The sequence below is a fragment of the Lepidochelys olivacea genome, assembly GCF_965140295.1.
Source record: "Lepidochelys olivacea isolate rLepOli2 genome assembly, chromosome: 1".
Taxonomy (NCBI): domain Eukaryota; kingdom Metazoa; phylum Chordata; order Testudines; family Cheloniidae; genus Lepidochelys; species Lepidochelys olivacea.
Genome location: NC_140411.1, coordinates 280,521,661 through 280,536,325, shown reverse-complemented (window position 1 = coordinate 280,536,325; position 14,665 = coordinate 280,521,661). Strand labels below are relative to the sequence as shown.

Here is a 14,665-nt window from a genome sequence, read left to right as displayed (position 1 = left end):
CAGAATCTAAGACCTCCTAGCCTATGGTCAGAGGGACTGGTGGACTCTGCGGTGTTCAGCCAGTTCATGAGGCTGCCCACCCTGCATGACCCCATTGTGTACCTTTTTTTCACAGTGATATTTCAAGAAGAGAGAGAAAAAATAAATGTCATTTATGACAGTTGGCACAATTGACCTGACCTCTTATTTGGAGTTGGTCAACTGTTGTGTAAATAAATAATTATAAATATCCTAAAGTGAATATTATTTATTTACTAGTGTAAAACTGTAAAAGAAAAATCAGTTTAGTACAGGATAGTTTTACCTAATAGCCCATAAAAGTACTTTCTGTGCCTTATAGATGATCCTGTCAAGTTCTACTTAGGTATTTTTAGTTCACTGAACTGATAGTGCGTTACAGTCTAGGCCATTTCCCAGCTTCCTATGCTCCATACCTCTTCAAAAAGCTACATGTTTATTGCTTTTGAGAATATTTTCTGCTGATGAATATAAATCTGCTAGGATTTCATTGGTGGTATTGTAGAGATAGCAAAGCTCCCCTTCATAACTTGGGTGCCAAACTGTGCTATATTTAAAAAATAAATAAATAAATCTTCAATGCTTCCTGTCAATTAAGGAAACATTTAGCTAGTTAAATGAAAAGACTAGCCAGGATATCAGCATCTCAGAATAGAGAGTGCCATTATTTACAGTCTTGGAACAGCATTGCCCTAAAAAGTCTTTAAAACTGTGGGCTATTTAAGTGGCACTCTGTTTCTCGCAATGCAGAATATATTCAGTAAAATAAGGGTGTGTTTCACGTTGCCGATAAACTAATGTACCTTCCCTTTTCTCTTCCTTCTAGCCATTCATGAAAAAAAAAATCACAATCTATGCACTTCTGCTGCCTCAATACCAAAGAGTGCAATCCTGTTATTATTGAAGTATATGATAGAACTCACATTGATGTCACTGAAGGAGGACTACTGTTAGGCATTAAATAGATGACAGGCTTGCTGGGTGCAAGCTGTAAACTGCTGACTCCATAAGGATATTTCCAATCACTTCAGTCAGGCATACAAATAAAGTTTAGTTTAGTAGGAAAATAATCCTAAACATTTAGGAATCCTATTGAACTGATTAGCTTCATTTGTATCTTCTGTCCAAGAAATTGTAAAGTGAAAGAAAACCATTATCAGTTACATATATGAAATTTGGTTCACATTCCCCATGGTATGCTTATGAAAGAGGGTTCCAGAAAGGAACCGACTCTGTAAAAGAAAAATTCTAAAGCAGCATTAACTATGGTCATACTACTGTGAGCCCAGAACATATTTCACTGCTTTAGAGACATCCTAACTGTGTCTGTGTGGATATGCTGGAGGTCAAGGAGAGATGAGAGCGCAAGGAGCTCCTTCTCCCTCTGTGTACCTGTGTGGGAGGCAGCCATAATTTATCATTGACTGCTGGAGAGTGCAAGGAGGGCCTTTTCGCACAGATGGCAGGGTAATGATCCCAGTCCTCAGCACTGCAAGTGGCTACAACTTTCTAACACATACAGCATGACCTCACGCCTCTCTACAGGCCCGATCCAGTGCCCACTGAGGTCCCCTGAAGGGGTCCCCTTAACATTAGTGGATTTTGGATTAGCCCCACATTGCCTCTGGAAGCATTATGACTTCAAATCACATATCCTTTGCTGTAGTGGACAAGGTGCTCCTGCTCCCTCAACATTTATAGGAATAAGGCTACGCTAAGAAATGACCTTCATTTCCGTACCTCTCTGATAGCTGTACAAAACTCACTCTGCAGTACTTTCTTTAGGGATTGCAGCTTGTGTACTGGTACTTCTCCGGACTCTTGTAGTTTCTCCAATAATTCAATTGCTCTTGCAACATCTGAATGGGTAAAAATAGGAATAAAGCTCAGAAAAGCAGAGATTTGACATGTAAGAATGATTAATGTTCCAAATAAGTGGTACAGTGATGATGAGCAATATTTTCATGCACAATCGGCTTTAGCAATGCTTAATTTATTTGTTTTTCTGTTTATAAGTCTTTTCTGCAGGTAAACCACTTGAAATGTACACATTACCTTAAACTAATATATGTGTAGACACTGCTGTTCAGAAATCTGAGTCCTTCAGTACTGACATTACATGCATATTTATCAATTACAAGTACTCTTTTCTAAAAACACAGATACCAGTGTAAGCAGATAATATACAGTAGCATGCTTAAAACAGTTAGAAATACATAACTGCTTCCTTCTGCATTAAAGAGAACAGCACCAAAGAGGTGCTTTCAAAGAGTCTAATTTAAAATAAGTCCTTATATAAGTCCATATGGCATGATAATGGATAAGGAAAGAATTTAATCTTTTCTTTGTACAAACCTGGAACTATACACTAATATTTTCTTCAAGAATTGTTTTTCCTGTTGCTAGGAGAAGGCGTCTCTAGTGATTAGAGCACTTGCCCAGGGCTCTGAAGAGCCAAGTTCAATTCCCTGTTCTGCCATGTACTTCCTGGATGACTGTGGGAAAGTCACTCAGTCTCTCTGCCTTGGTTCCTCATCTGTAAAATGGGGATAAAAGCACTTCCCTACCTCACAAGGATGTTGTGAGGATAAATATATTAAAGATTGTGAGATGTTCAAATAACGTGGTGATGGGGGCCATATAAGCATGATAGATAAGTGATTTGTTCCATGTATTACTTGATGGAGGCTATCCACTGGTCAAGTGAGGGAGCTGAGTCAGTCCACTTAGTTAAAATACGTTTCTTTGCAAGAATTAACTGAAACAAGCAGCTGAGCTGAAAGGGGTGGATCCTAACCAGTGGTAGCAATTGTGGAAGCTGTAGCATAGGCAGGGCTCAGACATTTTTACTACCATGTCATGTAAGCCTACATTACAACTTCTGCTGCAGGAGCTGCATTGGAGGTGAATTACAGCTACAAAACTTGCTGAAGTAGATGAAGTCTGGCAACGTTGTAATGATGTCTTCTTGATTGTGTGGTCATTCCCATTGCCTCTAATGTAGACTTATTTTCATTTCTACCCATGACATCACTAGCCAATTATACCAGAAAAAATATCATAGTGTAGTCATATGGTGACTCAGGGAATATACAATACTACATTCATGCAAAATATTTGAGGCATTTTAAATGTGATTTAGCTGCGTTTAAAAATAAAATCTTTATAATGAATGGAAATTACCTTAAATAACCCTCCTTCCCCATGATAAAGATTGTAGTGTTTGTGACTGGGAGATTACACTAATTGAAACAATTCTTAGAATCCTCATCTTGCAGTTCAGCTCTTCTGAGCAGCTGTCCTATCTGGCATAGACATGAGAAGCTATTTAGAAATGGGGAAAGAATGGCTTCAGATGCGTGGTTTAAAGTATATTTTTAAATATTCATAATAATAGTTAAAAATGTAAAGAACAAATAGCAAAAGTATCTTTCTCACAATGAAATACCTCCAAAAATGGGTATTTACCAGATTCATAATTTTGACATTTCCCATTCAAACTGAGAGGTTCACAGTTAGTTCATTTTTAGACTTCCAGTCCTTGTCCCCAGCTTCACCTGCTCTGCTCTGTGCAGACAGTACAAAGCAGATGAAGGGCTGCATCTGAGAATTGCCCACTACTCTGTTAGCAGAGCAGTTTTGATTGGACCTCTGCAGTGGCCATAGCTTAGAAAAGCCCTTCAGCTGCTTTAAATTAAAAGGGGTTTTGGTTTTTTTTTTTTTTTTTTTTTACCCTGGTTAGCTCAGTTTAGAGCTTCCTTCCTAGCTCTCCTCCCAAACTATACTGAGCAGAAGCACAGTGCAGCTGCTGGCTGGTCCACCACTATTTTATTCTCACCTAGCTGTTCTACCTCTATTTTTGTGGATTCTCTGCTTCTCCCCATGTTCACTATGGTCCTGATCCAAAACCTATTAAATTCAGTGGAAAGTCTCCTACTGACATCAGTGTTCTTTGGCACCCTGATTCGTGAAAGTAACCCTATTCTTAAAGCATATGCTTAATTAACTCTTGCCATGTCATTGTCCTGTTGAAATCAATGGGTTTTAAGTATATGCTTAAAGATAAGCATGTGCTTAAGTGCCTTCCTGAATTGGTGCCTGGATCATTCACAGTATGATTAATTGCATTTAGAAGTAGGACAAGTTTGCATTTAGTATTGCGATATATTGCAAAGAGAGGAACATAGTAGTACAAATGATAAATGCATGCTCTCTGATGTGAAATCAACAGGAGGTGAGTGCATAAATTCCTAGGCAAAACTGAGTGCCAAGTTGTCATTTGCTGAAGTGAGCATCTCCCATTTTCTGATAGAGTAGTTGCACATGAAAAAACAAAAATTCAGACAGCACCCATAATAAAGCACTAATAAAGCAAAGCTTGTGATTGTTCTTAAACTAAACAACGAAAACTACCAACAGTAGTAACTTTACCAGTTGATGATATGTTGCATATTATTTGTATTATCGTAGCACCTAGGAGTCCCAGTCATGGGCCACGACTCCATTATGTATATTGTGGGAGGCATGACTTTTCACTGTCTTGCTTACCATAACAAAAGTTATGAGTACTTTACTTTCTCCATGCTTTATGAGGTGTGTATAATATAGTATGTGTATGTAGATGGTGCTCCTGTGCGGGTTTTCAAACCATAGCCACTATACATGGTTTTTTTGAGTCAGACCTTCACCTTGCAGGTACTTACAGTTGTGTTTGTAGTAATAAAGAATCCAGATGCAAATTAGAAAGACAGTATAAGCTTTCTTAAGAAATGTAATTCAACTGCAGGAGCAGGAGAGCTAGGGCTTTATTCTCCCACTGTGAGATAGGCTAGGAATATTTCTTACAAGGTATTGACTTTGCTGGGAGTTACACAGGCTCTGCGGTGAGAGAATAGGACCCCAGACTCTAATCTAAGCTGCAGAGAACAAGTTCAGAATGATTTTCACAGACCCCCAGTCATATAACCATCTCTATCAAGGATATTAAGTTCTAAGCATTACTTTATCAGAACAAAATTGTCCATCGCTGATCAGTGATCCTGAAGGCAGGATACTTCCTGCCTAGCAATTTCTCAGAATTGTAAACCCTGCCACTGAAACCCAAAGTAAACCTTTCTGCTGATAACACATATACTTTTATTTCAATATTTTATTTCTCATACTTTAAAACTCAAGATGTTCACTAGTTGAGCAAATGCAATTTTTAACTATATAAGCAGTATTGCACACTATTTGTTTTTCTAAAATGAAGTCTAAGAAATACATATACAGGTATATACTTATTTCACAAGATTAAACTCAAAGTCTTAGACGCTGTCGTAAGTTACAGTAAAAGTTGAAGCATGATTGTCTGGGGTTTGGGGACGCTGAAAACAGTAAATTGTTTACCTTTTGGCCCCAGGAGTTGGAAGATTTCCCAAGACTAGCAGCAAGTAAATAAATGATACTATTTAATTTATTGTTTCTGACACCAGAAAGTAATATAGCACTGGGAGTTTCCATTTGCAGGTAACATAAGGAAATCCCAGTGCTCAGAAAATATAATGAGACTATCAAGGTGCCTATTACAAAGACATTTTTTTAAAAATTATATAACTTTCCATGTTCCCAAATTCACCCAATAATGTAAAAAAGATGTAGTGATCCAAGCTGTTGCTTTGATGTATTATCTCTCTATCATATTTCTTAACAATGTGCTTCCCTTCCCTTATCACTGCTGGGCCCAGTGCTCTGACTCCATTTGGTAGTGACTTTAGGGATAATGTTCATGGCAGAAGAATATATGAAGCAATAAATAGCTTTGGAGGAGGATTAAATCCCAAAGTGAAAATGAGGAATGTGCTCACGGCCATATGTTTGTTCCAAGCAGACACCTTTGTCATGAACGTTATTCTTGTTTCACAAGACAAAACAAGCTTCAACACACACCATAAAACACACAGTTTCAACACACACTGTAAAATATAGGCATGAAGGTAAAATATTACCTCATGAGGGTTTGAAATGTTGTACTGCTTTCCAGTGATATGCCTGTTGAGGTGAGGCTTGGGTAAATAGCTACTCTAAAGTAGGTTCAACAAGCGTAAAATTCATCCCTGCATAAGGGCTTAAGTGGAGCGTCAGCTTTGTGCTGGCCTTCTGGACAGGGAGAATTTCACCCAACATGGAATAACTGCTTTAGGGCGGAGTTAAAATGTGAATAATTGTTCCAAGGAGTGAGGAAAAAGAAGTGATGTGACTGGCAGCTATGAAGATTTCAAAGTCACTTAACACTTAGTGTGTTAACACTTTGTGATAACAAAGTCACATTTAACTTAAATAAGTTAAAATATGTGGTGAAATCCTGCCTCTATTGAACTTAATGAAAACACTCCTCTTGCTTTCAATAGGGCCAGGATTTCCCTTTGGGGTTCTTTTCTTGACCAAAATCCTCCTTTTGCTATGTAATTACTCTAAGGAATTAATTCTGTTTGTTATGAAGAATGCGCAAGAAAGTGTTCTCATGTTTTCTCATCTATTAGTAGAAAGTGTAAATTAATGAATTAATTAAAAATCCATTGAAATTGTGAAACTATTTTAAAAACAGTTTAAAGCTACATTTATATTATATAATAAAGGAAATTAAACTCAATCTTTTCTCTTTACTATTTCTAATTCATCCCTTTCATCAGTCAAGGAAACAGATTATTTTGTTTAAACAAAAGCCTTCCAATAATAATCCCTTTGATCACAATTTTATTTGATTGAAATTTAGATTGCAATCAAATTAGCATGGATTTATCTTCTTCCACTCACTGATCTTCCATTGAGATCAATGGGAATTTTGTTTGAAGACTGGGAGTGAATGATTACTTGATATTTTATGTTGAATATACCAGAAAAGGAACATCTGCTTATTCTTTCCCTTTTGGACCTAATGCTCATCTTACATTTTTATTTTTACCAACACCTCTTTATACTTCTCTCTTCTATTTAAGCAATGATCTCTACTCTTCCCCCCATTCTATTTAACATTCTGTTCACTTCTCCACTCTTCTCATCATTGAACTCACATGCAGCACTTGAGGAAATAATGTTTCAGCATGGTGGGTCACATTATCAGTGAAACACAGATAATGGTGAGGTGGCTGCAGATGGAACACATTATATCAACAGTGTGCATCGAAAAGGAACATTGTTTTCCGAAAAATTCTCATCTCATGTAATATTTTTATATTTTTTCATTTGAATGCAGTTTCGTTTGCATTCCTGGGGACCATAAGCAGGCTATTATGTTACTGTACAGAGGTAAAGAAAGAGGGAGAAATCACTAGAACGTGGAGCTAGTATGATTTCAAACTGTGATTAAAAACTGGAACATTACCATGCAGTATTAAATGAAGCAGAATTGTGTAGACATAGCCATGTAGAATAACACAGTTGTAAAGGCAGGTCATCTTGCTTGTTTATCACTGTCCTTCAATCCCTATGTTTAGTCTCACTTCTTTCAAATGGTATTATTATATGTCATTCTCCCTTGCTGTCTCTTTATTCAAAACTGATTTCATTAAACACAATTTATATAGATCTGCCTGAAATTAATCTGTTTATTTTAAACATAAATATTATTTCCAATATTTTGCATTTCAGATAACTGTAGCCCCAAAACAACAACCAAATGCAGATACTATGAGAAATAAAGATCCTAGGTACTCCAACACTGATAGACATGTCACAGTTCTGTTACCAGTTTGTAAGGTAAATTCTAGCTTTCATTGGAGTATGTATAACAGCTGTAACTGATGGCAGAATTTGGCAAGGTTTGTCTTAATTCTAACTCAGGAGATCCAGGAAATCCAGCAATTCATAGAAATGCCAGGATATTTGATTTTAGCATTCTGAATCATTTTGTGTTCAAGAGTCACTATAACTGTCAGTGTTTAGTGATACAAAATTTCAGTAACTTTTGGAATGCAAGATACTCAGATCCACTATGTACACCGGAGGTAAGAGCTGTACTACATTAATTAATGTATGGTCTTCCATTCCTGTGCTTATCTGGAAACCGTACTGTTATAATCTGCAGCCCCCTGAACAATTTTTAACCATTGGCATAACAGACTCTTTTGGACTAGTAATGACAGTGTTTTGTGAAGTTAGTTTTGGTTCAAGCAGTAATTGCTTACATAGGCAATATATGGCTGTTTTTTCACCAGCTGGTCTGGAATCATCTTGCTGGACTGATCGCAATAAGGAAATATAAAAATTTCTTGTAGACTAAAAAGGTTTTGGATAGTAGACTTCCCACCTTTCTAAGACACATTTTATCCTTCTACTGCCACACTCCAGCTATGAAAAAGTTAATTGAAGGTGAAACTGTATTATTTATCAGAAAGAGGAAATATACACTATAAACACAAAATGCCATCTGGGATGTCATTGCAATTAATAGTAAGAATACACAGTTTGTCTCTGACATTTCACAAAACAGTTATTTAAAAAGCTCATCAGGGCAGAGTAGAAATATACCCAGGGCAGTGTAAACGGGAGAGTTTCAGCTAATATGTCGTTTGAAAATCTGAGGAGACTTGGGCATGTCATTCTTCCTCATTCAAGTGTGTCTAAAGATTTTATCTAGGCAGAAGGTGAAGAGTTTCAATGAAATAAATCTTTGTACAACTTCACAGTTCATCTGGATCTCCTACTCTTCTAATTAAGTGTAGTTATTTCTGTAATATTCAGTTTTGGATGAATTTCAGTGTATACTTCTGAAAATCCTCGGTATTAGTAGAATACTGATGGCACTTGCTACTTTGTATTCCATTACACTTCTTTCCATGATGTCATACACCAGACAGCCCAATTTGCTTTCATTCTTGTGTGTAGTTCCTTACTTACTCACAGACCAGTGTTCTCTCCTGTTCCAGTAATTCTCTTTAATTTACTGATTAAAATGGAGAGTTTAGAAGAATTGAGAAAGTGGGGAGTCTTTTTGTGCCATTTTTGTTTGTTTTTTAAGTTGTACAAAATTTCATGCCAACTAGTCATCTGAGGCCTGGTCTACACTACGAGTTTATGTCAGATTTAGCAGCATTAAATTCGAATTAACCCTGTACTAGTCCACACAACGAAGCCATTTTTTCGACATAAAGGGCTCTTAAAACCGATTTCTGTACTCCTCCCCAACGAGGGGATTAGCGCTGAAATTGACATTGTGGTTTTGAATTAGGGTTAGTGTGGACGCAATTTGAAGGTATTGGCCTCCAGGAGCTATCCCACAGTGCACCATTGTGACCACTCTGGAAAGCACTCTGAACTCGGATGCATTGGCCAGGTGTACAGGAAAAGCCCCGGGTACTTCTGAATCTCATTTTCTGTTTGGCCAGGCGAGCTCATCAGCACAGGTGACCATGCAGAGCTCATCAGCAAAGGTGACCCTGCAGACCCAGAATCGAAAAAGAGCTCCAGCATGGACTGAACTGGAGGTACTGGATCTGATCGCTGTATGGGGAGAGGAATCCGTGCTATCAGAACTACGTTCCAAAAGACGAAATGCCAAAACGTTTCAAAAAATCTCAGAGGCTACATCAGGGACGCAACGCAGTGCCGCATGGAACTTAAGGAACTCAGACAAGAGTACCAGAAAACCAAAGAATCAAACGGATGCTCTGGGACAGAGCCCCAGACATGCCGCTTCTACGCTGAGCTGCATGCAATTCTAGGCGGGGGGGGGGCGTGGACTCCGAGGATGGGATACTCTCCGCCATGGCTGAGGATTTTGCAGATGGGGAAGATGAGGAGGAGGACGAGCTTGGGGAGAGCACACAGCACACCGTTCTTCCCAACAGCCAGGATCTTTTTATTACCCTGACTGAAATACCCTCCCAACCCACCGAAGCCGGAGAAGGGACCTCTGGTGAGTGTACCTTTTTAAATATAATACATGTTATAAAAGCAAGCATTTTTTAATGATTAAGTAGCCCTGAGGACTTGGGATGCATTCGTGGCCAGTACAGCTACTGGAAAAGTCTGTTAACCTGTCTGGGGATGGAGCGGAAATCTTCCAGGGACATCTCCATGAAGCTCTCCTGGAGGTACTCTAAAAGCCTTTGCAGAAGGTTTCTGGGGAGACAGCCTTATTCCGTCCTCCATGGTAGGACACTTTACCACGCTATGCTAGTAGCAAGTAATCTGGTATCATTGCATGACAAAGCCTGGCAGCGTATGGTCCCGGTGTTTGCTGGCATTCAAGCAACATCTGTTCTTTATCTCTCTGTGTTACCCTCAGGCGAGTGATATCGTTCATGGTAACCTGATTGAAATAGGGGAATTTGATTAAGGGGACATTCAGAGGTGGCCGTTCCTACTGGGCTGTTTGCCTGTGGCTGAAAATAAATCCTCCCCGCAGTTAGCCACGCGTTGTGCGGGGGAGGCCATTGGCGCTGAGCTGTTCGCGTTTGGCTAGCAGGGATCTTCCCTGATACCAGCCAGGCAGAGGGGGGAGGGGAAAAGTGATCATCCCAGAGAATTGGATGGGGGGAGGGGTTAGTTTGGTTTCTGCTGCTGCACGTTAACAGGAAAACTGCAGCAGTAAATGGCCAACTCAATGGGCTTTGCTTGGTATGGGAAAGGAGGAGGCTGCTGTTATGAAGGTTGCAGGGGCCGAAAGACTATGGCTTACCATGGCCGCCAGCAAGCTGAATTCTGTTGCCCGGCCCTGCATGTGTGATCTCTAACACCAAAGCCGCAGGCACTCAATATAAGATGCAAAATGCGACATTGTACCAAAATCACATGTGCTATGTAATGTGAATAGTGTTGTTCACCGTGAAAGAGTATAGCCATTGTTCTGTAAAATATATCTTTTTAAATACTTCACTCCCTTTTTTTCCTCCAGCAGCTGCAATTTTTCAAGACTCCCTCCTCCATCCCAGAGGCTACCTCAGATAAGGCAGCGAAAAAAACGCACGTGCGATGACATGTTCTCTGAGCTCATGCAGTTGTCTGGCACTGAGAGAGCTGTGTGGAGGGACACAATAGCAGAGTACAGGATGGTGGATGATGAACATGAGGAGAGGTGGCAGGAGGAAGATCAGAGGAGGCATGAGGAAACGCTCGGGACTACTGCAGGATCAAACGGACATGCTCCGGCATCCGGTGGAGGTTCATGAACGGCAGCAGGATCACAGACTGCCACTGCAGCCCCTGCTTAACCGTCCTCCCTCCTCCCCAAGTTCCATAGCCTTCTCACCCAGATGCCCAAGAACGTGGGGTGGGAGGCTCCAGGCACCCAACCATGTCACCCCAATGGACAGCCCAAGCAACAGAAGGTTGGCATTCAACAAGCTTTAAAGTGGCCTTTTCCTTCCCTCCTACCCTCCTCACACACCCCACCCGGGCTACCTTGTGAGTTATCTCCCTATTTTTATAATCAATTAATAAAGAATACATGTTTTTAAAATGATAGTGACTTTATTTCCTTTGCAAGCAAGCTGTGATTGAAGGCGGGAGGGTGGGTGGCTTACAAGGAATTAGAGTCAACCAAGGGGGTGGGTTTTCATCAAGGAGAAACAAACAGAAGTGCCACACAGTACCCCGACCAGTCATGAAACTGGTTTTCAAAGCTTCTCTGATGCGCACCGCTTCCTCCTGTGCTCTTCTAACTGCCCTGGTGTCTGGCTTCGCGTATTCAGCGGCCAGGCAATTTGCATCAACCTCCCACCCCACCATAAACGTCTCCCCCTTACTCTCACAGAGACTGTGGAGCACACAACAAGCAGCAATAACAATGAGAATATTGGTTTCACTGAGGTCTGAGTGAGTCAGTAAACTGCGCCAGCGACCCTTTAAACATCCAAATGCACACTCTACCACCATTCTGCACTTGCTCAGCCTATAGTTGAACAGCTCCTTACTACTGTTCAGGGTGCCTGTGTACGGTTTCATGAGCCAGGGCATTAAGGGGTAGGCTGGGTCCCCAAGGATAACTATTGGCATTTCAATATCCCCAACAGTTATTTTCTGGTCTGGGAAGTAAATCTCTTCCTGCAGCCATTTAAACAGACCAGAGTTCCTGAAGACGTGAGCATCATGAACCTTTCCCAGCCATCCCACGTTGATATTGGTGAAACGTCCCTTGTGAGCCACCAGTGCTTGCAGCACCAATGAAAAGTACCCCTTGCGGTTTATGTACTGGCTGCCCTGGTGGTCCGGTTCCAAGATAGGGATATGCGTTCCGTCTATAGCCCCACCACAGTTAAGGAATCCCATTACAGCAAAGCTATCTAGTATGACCTGCACATTTCCCAGAGTCACTACCTTTGATAGCAGCAGCTCAGTGATTGCATTGGCTACTTGCATCACAGCAACCCCCACAGTAGATTTGCCCACTCCAAATTGATTCCCGACTGACCAGTAGCTGTCTGGCATTGCAAGCTTCCACAGGGCTATTGCCACTCACTTGTGAACTGTGAGGGCTGGTCTCATCTTGGTATTCTTGCGCGTCAGGGCAGGGGAAAGCAAGTCACAAAGTTCTATGAAAGTGCCCTTATGCATGCGAAAGTTTCGGAGCCACTGGGAATCATCCCAGACCTGCAACACTATGTGGTCCCACCACTCTGTGCTTGTTTCCCAGGCCCAGAATTGGCGTTCCACGGCATGAGCCTGCCCCATTAACACCATGATCTCCAAATTGCTGGGGACCGCAGTTTTAGAGAAAAGTGTGTTCATGTCCTCAACACTGAGCTGCCGTCGCCTCCTCGCCTGGTTTTCCAGGTGCTGGTTCTGCATACACTGCACGCTAATGCACGAGGTGTTTACAATGGTCATAACTGCTGTGGCGTGCTGAACAGGCTCCATGATTGCTGTGCTATGGCGTCTGTTCCTGCTTGGGCAAACCAGGGAAAAGGGCGCGAAATGATTGTTTGCTGTTGCTCTGGTGGAGGGAGGGGCAACTGACAACATGGCTTACAGGGTTGGCTTACAGGGAATTAAAATCAACAAAGGGGGTGGCTTTGCGAGAAACAGAATGGCCCCCTCAAGGATAGAACTCAAAACCTCAAGGATAGAACTCAAAACTGGGTTTAGCAGGCCGTTGATTTCACCGAGGGAGGGAGGAGAAAATGAATACAAAACAAATCTGGTCTATTTCTTGTTTTGATCCATTTAATCTATCTTTATACATCTTGCTGGCAGCAGACTGTGCAGTACGACCGCTAGCCATCGTCATCATCTGGGTGCTTGGCAGAAGACGGTGCAGTATGACTGGTGGCCATCGTCTTCTGCTGGCTGCAGGTTAAAAGACAGTGCACTGCCGGTAGGACTGAATCACCATGAGATGAAACTTAAAAGGGAAATGACCTGGCTGAGTCACTCCCATGTTTGCCCAGGCACCCCTGACCTCATCGAGGTCGGTTAAAAGAGCACCCTGGACTACGTCGATGACGGCTACCAGTCATACTGCACTTTCTGCTGCCAAAAGACAATAAACTGTTGCTGTGTAGGAATGCTGTACCGCGTCTGCCAGCACCCAGAAGACATATGGTGATGGTTAGCTGAGCGGGTTCCATGCCTGCCGTGCTATGACGTCTGCACAGGTAACTCAAGAAAAAGGCCCAAATGTACCCAGAACTACCCGCAACAATGTTTTAGCCCCATCAGGCACTTGGATTTCTACCCAGAATTCAAATGAGTGGCGGAGACTGCGGGAACTATGGGATAGCTACCCACAGTGCAACACTCCAGAAGTCGACCGTTGCCTTGGTACTGTGGACACACTCCGCCGACTACATGCACTTAGAGCATTTGTGTGGGGACACACACAATCGACTGTATAAAAACGCTTTCTACAAAACCGACTTCTGTAAATTCGACCTAATTTCGTAGTATAGACAAGGCCTGAGAGGTATACCTCACTATCGTAAATTGGGCATAATGGTGTGCAGGGAGCAGCAATTTAATCAGTTAAAATCCAGTAATGTTATCCAGGCCTTTACGGTACATTTTTATACTGCATCTATAATATATAAGCATATCTTTGAAGTCTTCTCAAAATAACTATAATTAAAAACAATGTTAATGTTCTATTATTTTGGTTTAAATAAATGATCTGGTAATCATTACAGGTCTAATTCAAGAGCACTTTTACATTCCAACAACTGAATATTGCTACAGCTACTCAAACATAAGAAAGAATGAATCATAAAGAACTTCTACTGTTCAGATAAATACCAAATCACTCATGCATATCTTTTTCAATTGGTCTAGGTAAACGGCCACTGGCCCCACCATACATGACAATACCCATATGTGACAAGAACTTCATTATTGGCAGGTAGGACATCACTTTTAAAAATTAAAGGTATGTCTACACTGCATGCTCCCCTAATATGGGTATAAACAGCAGTGTGGACACTGAGACTCTGCATAGGTGAGTAGCATAACCTTGAACCCTGTGGCTATGTGTGACATTTTGAGTATCATGCAGATCAATAAGGGGTTCTGTCACTGCCTGTCTTGTAGCTTTGGGTGCCTTAATTCTATGCTGCTATGGCTCAGAGTCCTGACACCAGCTCACAAGCACAAAAGTCTCATCCTCGCTTCCACCAGCCTAGTTACTCCTTTCAGGGTGAGCCCAACATAAAAACATAAGAATGCCCATACTGGATGA

General features: G+C 41.1%; 1 protein-coding gene across 5 annotated transcripts in view; it reads right to left on the bottom strand.

Moving 5' to 3' along the window:
* The window catches only part of LIN7A (lin-7 homolog A, crumbs cell polarity complex component), a 102,663-nt gene that overhangs the window by 42,880 nt on the left and 45,118 nt on the right, over positions 1-14,665 (bottom strand). For 2 of the 5 annotated variants that reach the window (XM_084633576.1, XM_084633573.1), the window contains exon 2: positions 1,759-1,877. The exons of 1 other annotated variant lie outside the window; for it this stretch is intronic. Coding sequence is in view for 1 of the 4 variants with exons in the window: in XM_084633573.1 (XP_084489699.1) it covers positions 1,759-1,877 (119 nt within the window). In the remaining 3 variants the exon portion in view is untranslated. Of the gene's footprint in view, positions 1-1,758; positions 1,878-3,201; positions 3,343-14,665 lie in introns of all 5 variants that reach the window. 2 more of the 5 variants (XM_084633574.1, XM_084633575.1) reach the window with 2 other exon arrangements.